Source organism: Phacochoerus africanus, chromosome X (assembly GCF_016906955.1).
Source record: "Phacochoerus africanus isolate WHEZ1 chromosome X, ROS_Pafr_v1, whole genome shotgun sequence".
NCBI classification, from domain to species: domain Eukaryota; kingdom Metazoa; phylum Chordata; class Mammalia; order Artiodactyla; family Suidae; genus Phacochoerus; species Phacochoerus africanus.
The window spans coordinates 48700597-48718527 of record NC_062560.1 but is presented as its reverse complement, the minus strand read 5'-3'; the positions used below and the strand labels follow the sequence as shown (position 1 = coordinate 48718527).

General features: G+C 38.4%; 1 protein-coding gene across 8 annotated transcripts in view; it reads left to right on the top strand.

Moving 5' to 3' along the window:
• HUWE1 (HECT, UBA and WWE domain containing E3 ubiquitin protein ligase 1) overlaps positions 1-17931 on the top strand; it is a 154944-nt gene that overhangs the window by 26064 nt on the left and 110949 nt on the right. For all 8 annotated transcript variants that reach the window (XM_047765241.1, XM_047765245.1, XM_047765242.1 and 5 more), the window contains 4 exons: positions 8316-8382; positions 13171-13269; positions 14259-14465; positions 16901-17053. In XM_047765241.1, coding sequence (XP_047621197.1) covers positions 8338-8382; positions 13171-13269; positions 14259-14465; positions 16901-17053 — 504 coding nt within the window. In that variant the 5' untranslated portion in view covers positions 8316-8337. The remainder of the gene's footprint in view (positions 1-8315; positions 8383-13170; positions 13270-14258; positions 14466-16900; positions 17054-17931) is intronic.

Genomic DNA, 17931 nt, shown 5'->3' with positions numbered 1-17931 from the left:
GGGTACTATCACAGAAAAATAACAACTAGACTAGTTTTAGGTGGGTTGCCTTGGGAAGCCACTTTGGGCTTTAAGTCAGTTCCTCAAATAGAACTAGCTGTGGGAGGAATGGGAGTGTGGAACAGAAGCATTCCGATAGGAATAGCACCCGAAACAGTCTAGAGTTCAGAAAGAATTTAGAGTACTCCAGAAACTAAACAGAAAGACTGATGTGGTTGTGCAGGAAGATTGAAGAGAGTTCCAGGAGCCAAATCATGCCAGGGCCCTCTCGGTCATGGTTAGAGTTTGGAAATAATTCTAGGGAAACTGTTGAAAGGTTTTAAGGAAGGAAGTAACATGAGCTGATTTATGTTTTAAGAAGATTGCTTTTGCTGCTCTCTGGAGAATGGATTGGATGAACATGAATATGGAAGTGGGGAGATAAGTTTCACAGTTGAGGAAACAGAAGTGCACCATATGCTGATTTGTCCATGCTCATACAGTAAGTGATATATGAGGGATTCTAACTTGGGTTTCCTGATTTGAAGCCTGTATTATGATCTATTGCTTTCTCAAACTTCAATATATGAGTCACCTGAAGATCTTGTTAAAATACAGATTGATTCTTAGGTCTGGGTGGGGCCTGAGATTTGGCATTTTGTATAACTCTCAGGTGATGTCAGTGCTGCTGATCCTTTGACCATACTTTGAAAAGTAAGGCCAATCTACCAGTACATTCACCTGCTGTTGACCCAGATTTGGGAACTACAGTTGTCCTCTGCCCTTAAGCTGATTTCAGTGTTGAAAGTCATTCTAAATTTGATCAACTGGAGGTGATTACGACATGTAGAGATAGCTTGGTACACGGAGTTCTGGTATGACCTAACAAAGGCAGTAGGCCATTTCCAGGCATTTGTTTAGAATTAACTTCATTGCTTTTTTGGCCACACCTGTGGTGTGTGGAAGTTCCCGGGCCAGGGATCAAACCCGCACCACAGCAGCAACTTGGGCCACTGCAGTGATGCTAGATCCTTAACCCACTGTTGAGTGCCACAACAGAACTCCTGGAATTAACTTCTTTTTGTTAGAGGCTTTTTAATGTATGTAATGGAATTTTCACTTATTTAACTTCTAAGCATTAGGTAGAACTCATTCCCTAGTTAGTCTTCCATCATTAGAGAGATTGATAGTATCTCAGCTTTTCTTACAGTATTTTTTTTTTTTTTTGGATAATAGGATCCAACAATGTAGAGGAATCTCACAAATTTGTATTTTCATCTGCAAGCATTTATTGTTGTAATAAAACTAGTAAATAAAGTGAACAGCATGTTACTGAAGCATGGACTTGGGTGTCAGAAAGACCTGGATTTAGATCTTGGGGCCAACATTAACTAGGCAAGGTAATTTTCTCTGAGCTTCAGTTTTCTATCTGTAAATGAGGACAAAACTTGGTTTGAGTGGTGAGGATTATATGAAGCCCCCAGGCAGCATGTCTCAAAAGTATATTCTTTGTGATACTTAAATTGGGCTTGCAGTAGATGCCACCTGAAAAAAACTGGTTCTGTGTCCTGATAAGTTTCCTTTACCCAGGATTTCTTGGAGCTGTTAGTAATGTCAGTGAGCCATGCGACTGTCCTAAAAGAAGAGAAATTTATAACATTTTCCAAATTATTGGAGCATGGCCCTGGTGGAGCAAGGTGCTCCAAAATGCTTAACTTTTGAATTTTCCTAATTGATGTCTCTAAGGCAGTGATATCTATCTTTTTTTAAACTGTAGGTGTTTCTTGCAGTTATAGAAACTTAACTCATGTTAAGTGCAATGTTAACCCAACATGGGGACATGTGCTCCTTTGTTCATCTCTTTTGGCTTGGTTAAAAATTGGGTTCCTGTCATCTGAATCTGTTTATGAATAGTTTGGAAACTGTGGCAATTGAAAAAACCAAAGGCACTTGTTCTCCCAGAACCCTGTCAAGCATAGGCATGGGACCTTAGCTTGACTAGTTAGATACTCACACTTGGGACTTTGCATCTAGAGCCACTGATGCAGATAACCTGAGACCCATTTAGAAGTCATACTGCCACAATCAGTAGCTTTCAGGCACCCAGAGTCTAGTGTTAGCAGAGGCACCCCCAACTAAGCTGTGTCTATGGGAGGTTGTTGGCTGTAGTTGCAGCCTGCTTAGCTTCCTTGGTTCCTCCTATTTTCTGAATGTGGATCTCGCCTTCCTGTTGATTGCATGAGCTATCTTATCAGTTATCCTTCCAGTAAGTAAATCACTTTTTTGCTTTAGTTAGCCTAAGCCTATTGTTCTTAACCCAGTCCCTTGACTGGTACAAAATCATAAGTCAAAATAAGGTTTAGTTAAAGTGAGATACACACTTGTTTGTGTAAGATTTGCCAGTGACTTCATCTACATTTTTTAAACCAGTAAAACCATTGTGAGTTATTGGCACAAGTTGGTGCTCTTGTTTGGTTTTGTTTGTTTGTTTGTTTTTGGCTTTTTATTGTTGGGTTTTGAGAGGTCTTTATTTTTTTATTTTATCTTTTTTCCCACTGTACAGCGTGGCGATCAAGTTATCCTTACATGCATACATTTTTCCCCACCCTTTGTTCTGTTGCAATATGAATATCTAGACATAGTTCTCAATGCTATTCAGCAGGATCTCCTTGTAAATCTATTCTAAGTTGTATCTGATAACCCCAAACTCCATATCCCTCCCACTCCCTCCCTCTCCCATCAGGCAGCCACAAGTCTATTCTCCAACTCCATGATTTTCTTTTCTGTGGAGATGTTCTTGTGTGCTGTGTGGTAGATTCCAGTTATAAGTGATATCATACGGTATTTGTCTTTGTCTTTCTGTCTCATTTTGCTCAGTATAAGAGTCTCTAGTTCCATCCATGTTGCTGCAAGTGGCATTATGTCATTCTTTTTTATGGCTGAGTAGTATTCCATTGTGTATATATACCACATCTTCCGAATCCAATCCTCTGTCGATGGACATTCGGGTTGTTTCCATGTCCTGGCTGTTGTGAATAGTGCTGCAGTGAACATGCGGGTGCGTGTGTCTCTTTTAAGTAGAGTTTTGTCCAGATACAGGCCCAAGAGAGGGATTGCTAGGTCGTATGGTAGTTCTATGTATAGTTTTCTAAGGTACCTCCAAACTGTTCTCCATAGTGGCTGTACCAGTTGACATTCCCACCAGCAGTGCAGGAGGGTTCCCTTTTCTCCACAGCCCCTCCAGCCCTTGTTATTTGTGGACTTATTAATGATGGCCGTTCTGACTGGTGGGAGGTGGTATCTCATGGTAGTTTTGATTTGCATTTCTCTAATCATCAGGGGTGTTGAGCATTTTTTCATGTGTTTGTTGCCCATCTGTATATCGTCCTTGGAGAACAGTCTATTCAGGTCTTTTGCCAATTTTTCCATTGGGTGATTGGCTTTTTTGCTGTTGAGTTGTATAAGTTGCTTATATATTCTGGAGTTTAAGCCCTTGTCCGTTGCTTCATTTGAAACTATTTTCTCCCATTCTGTAAGTTGTCTTTTTGTTTTCTTTTGGGTTTCCTTGGCTGTGCAAAAGCTTGTCACTTTGATTAGGTCCCATGGGTTTATTTTTGCTCTAATTTCTGTTGCTTTGGGAGACTGACCTGAGAAAATATTCATGATGTTGATGTCAGAGAGTGTTTTGCCTATGTTTTCTTCTAGGAGTTTGATGGTGTCCTGTCTTATATTTAGGTCTTTCAGCCATTTTGAGTTTATTTTTGTGCATGGTGTGAGGGTGTGTTCTAGTCTCATTGCTTTGCATGCAGCTGTCCAGGTTTCCCAGCAATGCTTGCTGAATAGACTTTCTTTTTCCCATTTGATGTTCTTGCCTCCTTTGTCAAAGATTAATTGACCATAGGTGTCAGGGTTTATTTCTGGATTCTCTCTTCTGTTCCATTGGTCTGTCTGTCTGTTTTGATACCAGTACCACCCTGTTTTGATGACTGTGGCTTTGTAATATTTCTTGAAGTCTGGGAGAGTGATGCCTCCTGCTTGGTTTTTGTTTCTCAGGATTGCTTTGGCAATTCTGGGTCTTTCGTTGTTCCATATAAGTTTTTGGATTGTTTGTTCTAGTTCTGTGAAAAATGTCATGGATAATTTGATAGGGATTGCATTGAATCTGTAGATCGCTTTGGGTAGTGGGTAGTATGGCCATTTTTACAATATTGATTTTTCCAATCCATGAATATGGAATATCTTTCCATTTCTTTACATCTTCTTTGATTTCTTTGATTAAAGTTTTATAGTTCTCGGCATATAGGTCCTTTAACTCCTTGGTCAGGTGTATTCCGAAGTATTTGATTTTTTGAGGTGTGATTTTAAAAGGTATTGTATTTTTGTGTTCCTTTTCTAATATTTCATTGCTGGTATACAGAAACACGACTGACTTCTGAGTGTTAATCTTATATCCTGCTACTTTGCTGAATTTATTAATTAGTTCAAGTAGTTTTTGGGTTGAGTCCTTAGGGTTTTCTATGTATAGTATCATGTCATCTGCATACAGTGACGGTTTTAACTCTTCTCTTCCTGTTTGGATGCATTTTGTTTCTTTGGTTTGTCTAATTGCTGTGGCTAGGACTTCCAAAACTATGTTGAAGAGCAGTGGTGAGAGTGGGCATCCCTGTCTTGTTCCAGATTTGAGTGAGAAGGCTTTCAGTTTTTCCCCATTGAGGATGATATTTGCTGTGGGTTTCTCATAAATGGCTTTGATTATATTCAGGAATGTTCCCTCTATACCCACTTTGGCGAGGGTCTTGATCATGAATGGATGTTGGACTTTGTCAAAAGCTTTTTCTGCATCTATTGAGATGATCATATGATTTTTGACTTTTCTTTTGTTAATGTGGTGTATGACGTTGATTGATTAGCGTAGGTTGAACCATCCTTGTGAACCTGGGATGAACCCAACCTGGTCATGGTGTATGATTTTTTTGATATGTTGTTGGATTCGGTTGGCTAAGATTTTGTTGAGAATTTTTGCATCTATATTCATCAAAGATATTGGCCGATAGTTTTCTTTTTTGGTGTTATCTTTGTCTGGTTTTGGAAGAGAGTTCTTTATATATTCTAGATAGTATATATAGTTTGCAAATATTTTCTCCTGGTCGATTTTATAGTTTTACGTTTAAGTCCATGATATTTTTTGAGATGTAATTGACATATAACATTATATTAGTTTCAGGTGTACAACATAATGATTCCATATTTGTATTTATTGTGAAATGAATACAATAAGTCACTACACATAGTTAAAAAATTTTTTGTGATAACTTTTAAGATCTACTCTTAGCAACTTTCAAATATACAACACAGTATAACTATACTAATATATTAACTGTAGTCATCATACTGCATATTACATCCACGTGACTCTTCGTGTTATAGACGAATGTTTGTGCCTTTTGACTACCTTCACACATTTCACCCCCAACCCCTGCCTCTGCAGTCTATTTCCTGTACCTATAAGTTCTGTATTTTGGGGTTTAGTGTTTTTGTTTGTTTGAGATTCCACATATAAGTGAGATCATACAGAATTTGTCTTTTCTCTGACTTATTTCACTTAGCATAGTGCTCTCAGGGTCCATTCATGTTATCACAAGTGACAAGATTTCCTTCTCTTTTGTAAGATTGAATAATACACATTTTATATATTTAGTAAATACACACCACATTTTCTTTATTAATCTATCAGTGAACACTTAGTTTGCTTCCATGTCTTAGCTGTTGTAAATAATGCTGCAGTGAATGTGGGAGTGCATATACCTTTTCAAGTTAGCTTTTTCATTCCTTATAGATGAATACCCAGAAGTGAAATTGCTAGATCGTATTTTTAATTTTTTGAGGAACCTTCATTCTGTTTTTCTGTAGTTGCTACACCAGTTTACATTCCCACTGACAGTGCATGAGAGTTCCCTTTTCTGTACATCTTTACCACATGATGCATTTTGAGTTAATTTTTATATAAAGTATGAGACTGAGAACAAAGTTCATCTTTTTACTTGTAAATGTCTACTTGATCTGGCACCACTTGTTGATAAAACTATCCTTTTTTCACCTTTGTCAATCATTTGGGCATATTTGTGTGGATCTATTTATTGGTTCTGTATTCTGGTCCATTGGTATATGTGTCTGTACCTCCTCTGTTACTACATGTATAGTTTTGACTACTGTAGGAGTCGGGGGGGGGGTGTCTTAAAATTGGTTAGAGGGAGTAATTCCCTCCCTCTTCTTTTTCAAAATTGTTTTACCTATTGTAGTTCCTTTGCCTTTACTATGTTGAATATTCTTAGTCCCTGAATATAGTATATCCCTTAGTATTTTTAGGTGTTTGATTTCCAAATCAACATTTCGTTGTTTTTAGCATACAAGTCCTTATATACTTTTGGATTTACAGCTGTGTATTACAGATTATTTTGAGCAATTGTGAACAGTGTTGTACTTTTTCAATTTGGAGTCCACGTGTCCATTGCTGGTATACAGAAATATGATTGATCTGTGTATGTTTATCTTGTATCCTACACCTTTGCTGAGATCACTTGTTCTGGGAGGATTTTTTTGTAGAGTCCTTGGGACTTTACACTTAGATAATTCTTTGTTATCTATAAATAGGGACAGTTTTATTTCTTCCTTTCTGATCTGTGTATGTTACTTTCTCTTCTTACCTTATTTCAGTGACTAGAACACTATGTTGAATAAAAGTGGTGGGACCAGATCTCCTTTCTTTGTTCCTAATTTTGGAGGGAGAGCATTCAGTGATTTGGGTTGTGCTGAGTTGGGGCTGATTTCTACTTCCTGCAGCCTCCCACAACTGATGACAGCCACAATGATGTGACAGCCACTTGCTCCAAGTAATGGGTGTGAGGTTTTGTGAGAAAAAGCAAACCCGACTATGTGTACAAATAGCTCACTTATAGCTTCCACTACATGAATCAGATTGTTGCTAGAATCCTGTTGGCCTCATTTGGAAGTTGTTGGCCGAAGGCATTTTGCTTATTTTCTATTAGGTGCTAAGGTAAATTTTTTTTAAGTAATCTAGAATCATACCCTAAATGTGAATGTTAGAAGGAAAACATCTTTTTTTTTTCTTTAGGGTGATCCCTACAGCAACATTTTAGAATGTATTCTGGATTTTGCACAGACTCTTTCTGAATGCTCATTGATTGAATGGATGCTAGCCATATGGGCAAATGCATGTTATTTCTAAAATACCGAGTATGTTGGACTAGATCTAGACCAAAAGCTGCCTAAATTTATATTTGTGCTTGGTCAGCTGTATAGTATGCCAGCCTTCTTGGAGTAGGAACATTGGCCTCTAGTGACTGCTGTATAACAAATACATTATTAGAAGTAAAGAGCCCTGCAGATCACCTCTACCTCTGCATATGTCCTAGTTGCTAATGGGGGGAGCTTTATTTCTCCCTGTGCCTTGGCCAGAGCATCATAGAGGACCTTAGTAAAATGATTGTGTTCTGTACTCAGGACATTTCTAGTGGGAGTCTTATACTTCATTTTCTAATTAAAAAAAAAATGAAAGTATTTTGTTTCCTTTGTTCTTATGACAATATATTTTTATTGGTTAAAATAGTAGAAGATACAGGAAAAACACAGGTAAAATAATAATATATAATCACTTCAGTTAGAGCTAACATTTTTGATGCATACCCCTTCTAAGCTGTTTTCATTAGACATGGGTTTATACTATTCATTCTGTCTTGTAACCTTTTTATTTCACCATGAAAATCTTTTTTATTATATAATTGTGTGCAGTGTTTTTGATGGTTGTATAATGTTCTATTTTAAACCAGTCTTACTTTGGATGTTTGATCCTTTTTGATTCTTCACTATTGTACATGGTCATGCAGTATGGATTCTTAGGTTCAAATACTTGTAAACATCCTTATGATTTTCTTTGGATAAATTCCCAGAAGGTGGAATTGCTAAGTTTTCCAGAAAACTAAAAAATATAGTGAATTTTTCCATCCCAAGGTGTGTTAAAAACATTTCACTCCCATTTTCAAGTATGAGTTTGAGAAGTTTGGGAGTGGGGGAGCATTTTCATTTTGGCTTAAATTGGTTACAGGCTTATGTAACATGAATGTGGGCCAGTTTTATCTGGAGAGATTCTTTACCCCCCCCCCAACCTCATAGCTGTGCCTCTGAGTTGGCCTGCATCATTAACTCCAATTTTACTTCAAGAATTTGTGTCCTCTTTATTCTGTATTGTCTGTGTACAGGCATGTAGAGATTAAGATTGTACTTTTTAAGTTCTCACTTTTGGGGGATTTTCTTTTCAGATCATAAAACAAAATCGAAAACATGAAAGTAGACAGGACTAAACTGAAAAAGACACCTACTGAGGCCGTAAGTATCCAAAGTTTGCCTATTTTTTCATTTCAGAAAAAAATCTTTGTAGCCATTCACTCATACTGATCTTCCAAATGTATCATCAAAACAGCAACTTGTCTTGAAACAGTTGAATTTTCTTTTGAATTTCTCTTCTTTAAAAACATGAATAAGCTAGTGATCGATGGGTAATGAGCACTAAACAGTTTGTAGCATTATGTCTGGCTGCCGTTCCTCTGCATTGAAAGGCAGTATGTTGTAGTAGGAAGAGCAGACATGGGTTCAGATTCTGTCTGTAGTTGCAGAGTCTTTCTCAATTTTTTTAGAAAATTAAAGCGGTAACACCTTTCTTAGTAAATTTCTTGTGAGGCCAGTGTTTCAGCTCTCTTTATTGCTGATTCTTAATCATACAGTTAAGCTTAACCTTATTAATTTGTGTATCAAGTGGCCGTATCTGTTGATCCTGTGTAGAAATCCCAGCTCCTAATATTCTATTGGCTAGCTTATGGTGCATTCTGAGATTAAGAAAGTATTGCATTGTTATGACATTCCTATAGACCCTATGTGCTTTGGAATTAGACACGGGTTTGAATCTTACTAGATTTTGGTGTCTAAAAGTTTATTAACTCATTTCCTTTGCATTTTATTAACTTGCCTGGTTTCCATAGCTGTAAAATGGGGTTGATAATTTCTCCTTCATTGATGTGAGGCCTTTTGCTTAGCCACAGTATCTGGCACATAATTAACTACTTGATTTTCTAAATAAAGGCTACTTGGTTTTTTAAAAACTGTAACTACCTGGTAAGTATCACCCACGGGTATCGCTATTGATTTTTTTTGCTGTATTTGTTACAGTCTTTAAAAAATGATCGCATGGGCAGTTTTCCTGCCCGTTTTTATTCAGCGTTATACTAATAAGTATGAGAAGTGCTATCTTTCCACATCCTCTCCAGCATTGCAGATTATCTTTACAATTTTTGTTAATTAATGGAGAAAAGGTACTTCCCTGTTCTAATTTGCATGCTTTAATACATATATTTCCACATTTTTTGGCCTTACATCAGTTGTCTGCTAGTGCTGTTTATTTTGTATTTGACGTTGGAACATTACTTTCTTACTGAATTGTGTACATATTGAGTGTATTCATTTTACAAACCTGTTCATTTCCTTTTCATTTTGTTTTTTTGATGTGTTTTGGCATCTAGAATTTTTGACAATTATAATCTCAAATATTTTGGAAACCTAAGAGCAAAAAAAACTTGTTTGAAGTCATTAAACTTCCAGAATAAGTCAACCTTGTAGATAATTGGGGAAATTTCATTTCTTTTTCTCTTACCTAGTGGATTGTTAATGACTTTGTTCTTGGAGTCACACTTATACAAGTTCTTGGCTCATGACATTTGATAGCTACTAAAAAATTACTTAAGAGAAACTCCTAGAAATGAAATTTTTAGATCATTGTGTACATTTTTAAGGTTTGAAGAAGACACTTTCCTCAAGCAGCATGCTCAATTCCCCATGCTGTGGTCAATACTAAATATAATTTTTAAGAAAATTTATTTGCATTTTGGCCCCCTTTATTCATTCCCCCCTTCCCCTCTTGCCTCCCCCACTTCTGGCAACCACCAGTCTGTTCTCTGTCTTTATGAGCGTGGGTTTCATTTCATTTGTTTGTTTGTTTGCTTTCTAGGGCCACATTTGTGGCATATGGAAGTTCCCAGGCTAGGGGTTGAATCAGAGCTGAAGCTGCCAGCCTATGCCACAGCCACAGCAACAGAGCAGCGTGGGATCCAAGCCGTGTCTGTGACCTACACCACAGCTCATGGCAATGCCAGATCCTTAACCCACTGGGCAAGGCCAGAGATTGAACCTGCATCTTCATGGATACTAGTCAGGGTTGTAACCCACTGAGCCGCAATGGGAACTCCATGTTCTTTTTGTTTCTTAAATTCCATATATAAGTAGGATCATATGGTATTTTGTCTTTCTCTGAATTATTTCACTTAGCATAAAATTCTCAAGGTCCATGAATGTTATCACAAATGGCGAGATTTCATTCTTTTTTATGGCTGAACAGTATTCCATTGTATATGTGTACCATATCCATTCTGCTATCGATGGACACTTAGGGTGTTTCCATGTCTTGGCTGTTATAAATAATGCTGCAGTGAACATGGGGGCTTATGTATCCTTTCAAGTTTTCATTTTCTCTAGATGAATACCCAAAAGTGGAATGGCTGGATCATATGGTAGTTCTATTTTTAATTTTTTAAGGAACCTCCATACTGTTTTCCATAGTGACCACACAAGAAAGACATTTGTTGATCACATTATGTATTGGCAGCTGTGCAAAGTATTTTCTTCCCTGGATTTGACATCTTTATTGGAGCAAATCAGTGTAAACCATGGCAATTGGTATGCAGCCATTGAACTGGCAAGTGCTTTCTTTTGCGTTACCATGAGTAAGGAAAATCACATTCAGTTTGCATTTATGTTGCAGGGACAAGACGGTAAAGATACACTTTTGTCCCTGGTGCATTCTGCAAACTGCAAGGCCCAGAGGGATCTTTATACTCCTGATAAAACAACATTGTACTGGTTATGTCAAACTGATACCATTGTGTCACCTCAATCTTGTGACCAGAAAACACAGACACCTTAGATGCCTTAGATATATTCAAAGGTTGAGAGCCTGACACATCAGGACATTTTCTAGGGGTCCAAAGGTCTGGGATGTCGGGATTTCCTTTCTAAAGAGAGAGACAGGTTTCTACATCTTGTACCACACACCATGAAGAAAGAGGAGCAGTGTGTAGGGTGCCTCTTTGAATTTTGGAGCCATCATATATCACATTTAGGCATGTTGTTTTGACCCATTTACTGGATAACTTAAAGTGGTAGTAAGGTTTGGATCTAGAAAAGACTGAAGGGTTCAGGCTATGATGTAAATTGCCCTACTCTGTGGACATTATGACCTAGTAGATCCAGGTGTCTGACCTAAGTGTCAGCCAGAGATGCTATATGATGCCTCTGGCAAGGCCCAGTAGAATCACAGCTAAGACCTAGAGGGTAGAGCTTGATCATGCTGTTCTCTGCCAATAGCTATTTAGGAAAGCAGTGTCTGGCTTGCTACTGGGTCTTGATAAAAAAGACTGCGTGATTATGAGATACCAAATGATTACAGGACAAGATGTTTGTCATGAACTAGGTGCTATCTGGTCCACCGAATCATAAAATTGGATCTTCATATATATAGTTGCAATCCTTTGGAAATTGAAGTGGTGTATTTGATAACAGACCTGAGTAGGTCCAGAATGCACAAGTGAACTGCATGAGCAGATGGATAACTCCCATGTTACCTGTTTCTACTGTTTCACCACCTCTCCCTCAACCTGTGTGACTTCAAGAAGAGGAAGAAAAAGTGCAGGCCTGTTTGTGGAAAGATTTTATACCAAGAATTTTACATGACTTTAATTCCACAGAAATTGGAGGTATCTCTTAATAATGCTTACTTTAAAGAGAGGAAAGGTTTTGGATTTAGCTTTTAAAAAAACCATTTGCTCTTAAGTCCTTATTGTTCCACATTCCATTTGGGGTGCTGAAAATACCCCTAGTTTAAATCTTGGAACATTGCTGGATAAATTGGTTGTATTAGTTCATTTTGCAGAAGATGATACAGAGCTTCGAAGAAGTAGCTTACCAACTACCAAATTCTGAAGCCCATGCTCCTTGTAATAGTCTGCTGTCTTTCAGTGTTTAAGCTCCTATTATATAAGATAGTGCTTTATGTACGTGTAAACATTTGAGCTTCACATTTCCCAGATAGTTCTTAGGTCTTTTTTTCCTGCTAAGAAAACCGTGGCTGAGAGGTTGGATTTGCTTAGTAAACATCAAGCTAAAAACTGAATCCAAATTGTTTGGTTCCAAGTCTAGGCCCATTCCCAGGATACCATACTGCTTTTACAAAGTTAAAGAGCAAGTATAATCACTTGCAGCTGCCATCTTAATATAAACTTCTCTGCCCCAGTCCCTATCCCTTTCCCCTCCCCTCCATTTTCAGAAACTTTACTGTGAACTCTGAATCCACACCTTGTTACCTGACACACAAGCCCTTTCATCAGTAAAAGAGAGCGGGAATATACGGAAATGGAAATCCCAAGAATGGAGTCCTAATTTTACATAGTTCAGAAGCTCTTTGCCGCCTATAATTGTGTGGTTTAATACTGCAGAACAATAAGAATGTGTATGTGTAACTGGGTCACCTTGCTGTACAGTAGAAAATTGACGGAACACTGTAAACCAGCTATAATGGAAAAAATAAAAATCATTATAAAATAAAAAAATAACAATAATACTGCAGAACAAAAAAATAATAATACTGCAGAACAATATAGCCCATACTAATCTTATCTTTGTGAATTAATGAGGGTGTCTCAGTGTTTCTCTAATTAAACATTTCTTATCAGGCATTCTGGTTAACTTTTGGGCCATGATACAGATTCCTTCATTTTGCTTTTATTGATATTTAGCTTTTTCCTTTATTTCTGTTTTCTGTACCCTTCCAAGTAGTTTGTCTACATCTACAAGTTCATCCAGTTAAAAAAAACACGCAGGTTAATTTCGTTACAAGATTTCCATATTAATTTCAAATGATTGGCAAATTTCCACTTAAGTAGTGCATTCTGTCAAAAGTTAAATTGTCGAGTGTGTTGTTATAGGGTTTTTTCCTTGTATTCCTTCTCATTATTTTATGTTTCCCTCAAACTCCAAAACACCCTTTTGTGAATACCTGTTTGTTTTTCTCAGCCTGCAGACTGCAGAGCCTTAATAGACAAACTCAAAGTTTGTAATGATGAGCAACTCCTCTTGGAACTGCAGCAGATCAAAACATGGAACATTGGAAAGGTATATAAACCCATACTCCCAAAAAGATGGGCTCTCTGGACTAAGTACATCATTTTATATGCTCTGATATGGAAAAGAAACCACAATAAGGTAGCCTCGCTCAGCAATTAAGCGTCTATTCTAATATGTGTCTGGCACAGCTCTAGATCAGTAACTTTTAGTTTGTGAATGGTTGCCAAGGAAATTTTGAAAGACAAGAAATGTAAAAGGAATATTTTGCTAGCCGAGGATGAGGAATGTTGTTTATATACATGGTAATAAAGAATCTCAACCACAAAATTTTAGTTTGACAATATGAGTTTGAGATAGTCTCAGGGTTTTTACTTTTAATTTAAAAGGCTCTTCTTTAGTTAACTCTAAAAATGAACACTTTTGAAAAAATTCATTCTGGCAGGGAAAGTCCTTATATTTTTAGACCTCACACTGTTGCCAGAATTCTCTCTCTGAAGACCTAGCTAGGGGTTTTGTGGTATCTCCTGGTGTTAGCACATATGTATCTTTTTTTTTTTTTGTCTTTTTGCCATTTCTTGAGCCGCTTCCTCAGCATATGGAGGTTCCCAGGCTAGGGGTCGAATTGGAGCTGTAGCCGCTGGCCTATGCCACAGCCAGAGCAACGTGGGATCCGAGCCGCGCCTGCGACCTACACCACAGCTCACGGCAACGCTGGATCCTTAACCCACTGAGCAAGGCCAGGGATCGAACCCGCAACCTCATGGTTCCCATTTGGATTTGTTAACCACCGAGCCACGACGGGAACTCCAGCACATATATATCTTGATGGGTATAACAATGAACTCAGGTCCACATGGCTCAAAGTATGATCTTTCTCATAGGTGCCTGTACTGATCTGGGGCTGAAGAGAAGCAAAGGTGCAAAGTGAAATTCTCTAGGCATCATGCTCAGCAATGTAGCAAAGCTCAGCTGTAAAGCACCCACACAGTACTTCTACCTTATTCTTATATCCTCCTCTTTTTTTTTCCCTTCTCCAGTGCGAGTTATATCACTGGGTGGATCTGTTGGACCGCTTCGATGGAATTCTGGCAGATGCCGGACAGACAGTGGAGAATATGTCATGGATGCTCGTGTGCGATAGGCCAGAAAGAGAACAACTGAAAATGCTTCTCTTGGCTGTGTTGAACTTCACAGCCTTGCTCATTGAGTACAGCTTTTCCCGGCATCTGTATAGTTCCATAGAGGTAGGAGAGGTTCAGGCCTATGTGATCTGTTCTTAACTAGAATTGTTCGTGTCCAGAAATAAGGAAATTACTGTTTCTCTCTAATGATTGCTTGTTTCCTTTTCATTATGGAGTTTTGGTGTTTTCAGCGTCAAAGACAATGGTAGCATATTTCTAAAGATACCCTTCACTGGGTTGATGGGAAGGTTCTTTTTACTGTCACCTTCACCTTGTCTTTTAAGATTCAAGAAATTAATGAGAATGTATCGAAGTATCGAAGTATTCTGGATTTTCAGGAATTGATCTCTGTCCCAGGTTTTTAGAGCAGCCCCAAATTACCTTTAAAACATTAGATGTAGTTTAATTTCCTTGACACATTACTTTACTGTACCTACTGCTCTTCTAAGTTTTAGCATGCTGTTTTTCAGTCTCCTCCCCCTCCCCAAAATGTATATTAACAACATACTATATATTCTTTAATCAGGTGGGTGCAGCAATCAGTGAACTTTTGAATTAGTTAAAAATCAGTATAAGAAGAAACTCTTACTTTATCCTAGACTTTTTATCATCATTGATTTAGTGCCCTGTTATTACGTGTTAATTTTTCAAAGTCTTCTTTAAAAGAATCAGAATCAAAACGGGTAGAAAGTAAATGGCTTAAGAAGAGAAATGCCATAACTGAACTAAAGACCTAGCACCTACAGTTTTACATGGGAGGTGGATAAAAAGTCTGTTAAAGATGAAATAGATAAGCTGCAAAAGGAAATCCATAGCCTTTCAGATAATCAGCAACCAGAAATACTTTGCATCATTTCCAACTAAATTATATACTGATTTTAACACAACCAAATGTTTGAGTATGTTGGTGAATTTCAGTTATATTAAAAGGCCAAAATAGTCACTGTCAAGCTTTTGTTACCTACACTGTGTAACATAACAGACATAATTGGTTTTTTGTTTTTTGTTTTGAGTTTTTTTGTTTTGTTTTGTTTTGTCTTTTTGTCTTTTCCAGGGCTGCACCCGCAATATGGAGGTTCCCAGGCTAGGGGTCTAATCAGAGCTGTAGCCGCCAGCCTGTGCCACAGCCACAGCAGCCAAGGATCCAAGCCGCGTCTGCAACCTACACCACAGCTCACAGCAACGCCAGATCCTTAACCCACTGAGCAAGGCCAGGAATCAAACCCAAAACCTCATGGTTCCTAGTCGAATTCGTTAACCACTGAGCCACGACGGGAATTCCCTGTTTGTTTTTGTTTTTTTAATGGCTGCACCCGCTGCATATGGTATTCCTGGGCCAGGAATTGAATCTGAACCACAACTGTTACCTATCCCTGCAGCTGTGGCAGTGATAGATCCTTTAACCCACTGCACTGGGTCAGAGATCCATGGCACTGAACCAAGCTGCTGCAGTTGGATTCTTAACCCAGTGCACCATAATGGGAACTTCCCAGACATAAGTGTCATGACACCTATTGTTATTTTTGGGTTTTTTTGTTTTTTGTTTTGCTGGGTTTTTTTGTTTTGTTTTGTTTTGCTTTTGCTTTTTAGGGCTGCACCTGTGGCATATGGAGGCTCCTAGGCTAGGGGTCTAATCGAAGCTACAGCTGCTGGCCTACCCCACAGCCACAGCAGTGCAGGGTCCAAGCCGCATCTGTGACCTATACCAGAGCTCATGGCAATGCTGGATCCTAGACCCACTGAGCCAGGCCAGGGATCAAACCTGCATTTTCATGGATGCTAGCCAGATTTGTTGCCGCTGTGCCCCAAAGGGAACTCCCTTTTTTTTTTTTTTTTTCTTTTTAGGGCTGCACCTGCTGCATATGGAAGCTCCCAGGCTGGGGTTGAATCAGAGCCACAGCCACAGCAACGCTGGATCCAAGCATCATCTGCAACCTACACTACACGTCACAGCAACACCAGATCCTTAACCCACTGAGCAACACCAGGGATTGAACTAGTCGGATTCATCACCACTGAGCCACAATGGGAACTCCTATTATTTTTACTTTCTATGTGAAGGACCCTGAGCTTTAATTAACTCCAGTTTTATATTTATTGTAAGGATACAGAAGGAGCATAAAATTATCTTAGTCTATACTTTTAGTCTGGTTGGAGACTTAATGTTCTTGAGCTCTACTGTTTATTGAAATACCACATTTGTCTCTTTTGTAATCTGTTTCTTCCAGTGGAGACACCTATACAATTTTGATTTCCCATTCAATTTTTTTTTTTTTTACTTTAGTTGAACTCTTTGGCTTGCTGTTAGATTGTAAGCTTCTTGAGGATAAGGATGCATGTTGTAGGTGCTCAAGTATTTAAATTTTTTTGTATTGTTTAACTTTTGGTAGCTTTATAAATGTTGATAAATCTATTATTCCATTGGCATTTTTAAGTTTTCAAAGTCTTGTATGCCTGATACCATAAACTTGCCCCCCAATTTTTTTTGTGCCCTATAGCATTTGACAACTTTATTGGCTTCCTCTGATATGCAAGTGGTGCTGGCAGTCCTTAACCTTCTGTATGTATTTAGCAAAAGATCAAACTACATCACACGCCTTGGATCTGACAAGAGAACCCCACTGCTAACCCGGCTGCAGCATTTGGCAGAGGTGAGTCATGGATGAAGATTTGGAAGGGCATAAAAGTTGGACTGTATCATTCCTTTTCACGGGTGTTTTCTTAGTGTCAAAATGAATAGGAATTCCTATGTTAACTTTACTGGCTTAGTTGAGTAGAACTATGGGGGCCCATTTAGCTAAGCTCCAAAAAAAAAAAATCCTAGGAAGTTGTCTCAATTATTATGAAGTAGTTTTTTCATGAATCTGTGGCTCACAAAGGAGAATCTCTGTTCAAAAGTAGCCACTTCTCAGAGTTCCCATCATGGCCCAGCAGAGACGAATCCAACTAGGAGCCATGAGGTTGGAGGTTTGATCCCTGGCCTCATTCAGTGGATTAAGGATCCAGCGTTCCCATGAGCTGTGGTGTAGGTCGCAGATGCTGCTTGGATCTGGCGTTGCTTTGGCTGTGGTGTAGGCCGGCAGCTGTAGCTCCGATTAGACCCCTAGCCTGGGAACCTCCATATACCATGGGTGTGTCCCTGAAAAGACCAAAAGAAAAAAAAAAGCCATTTTTCTAAAAAGTTTAGAATCAGATTCTACCTAGAAGGAAATACTGGGTATAATAAAACATCTGGATTTTGAGTCCTGGCCCACCTTATTAGCTCTGAATACCAGTTTTTTCATTGAGAATTTAGTTATATCTACTTGAGTAGTTTCAGAATAAAAACAGGGTTCTTAGTACTGTGCTTAGTAATTGGTCTTCTAGCTCCTCCCTCATATCCTCAGAGTGGTTTCTAAGGGCTACCTGAAATGCCATCTTCCCAAGTCCTAATTTTGCTCCAAATAAAATTTAACTCTCAGTTTTCAGGTTGTCCATTTTTTTTAGGTCGACAGTGAGGAGAAAGGAATGTGAATGGGCAATAATGGGG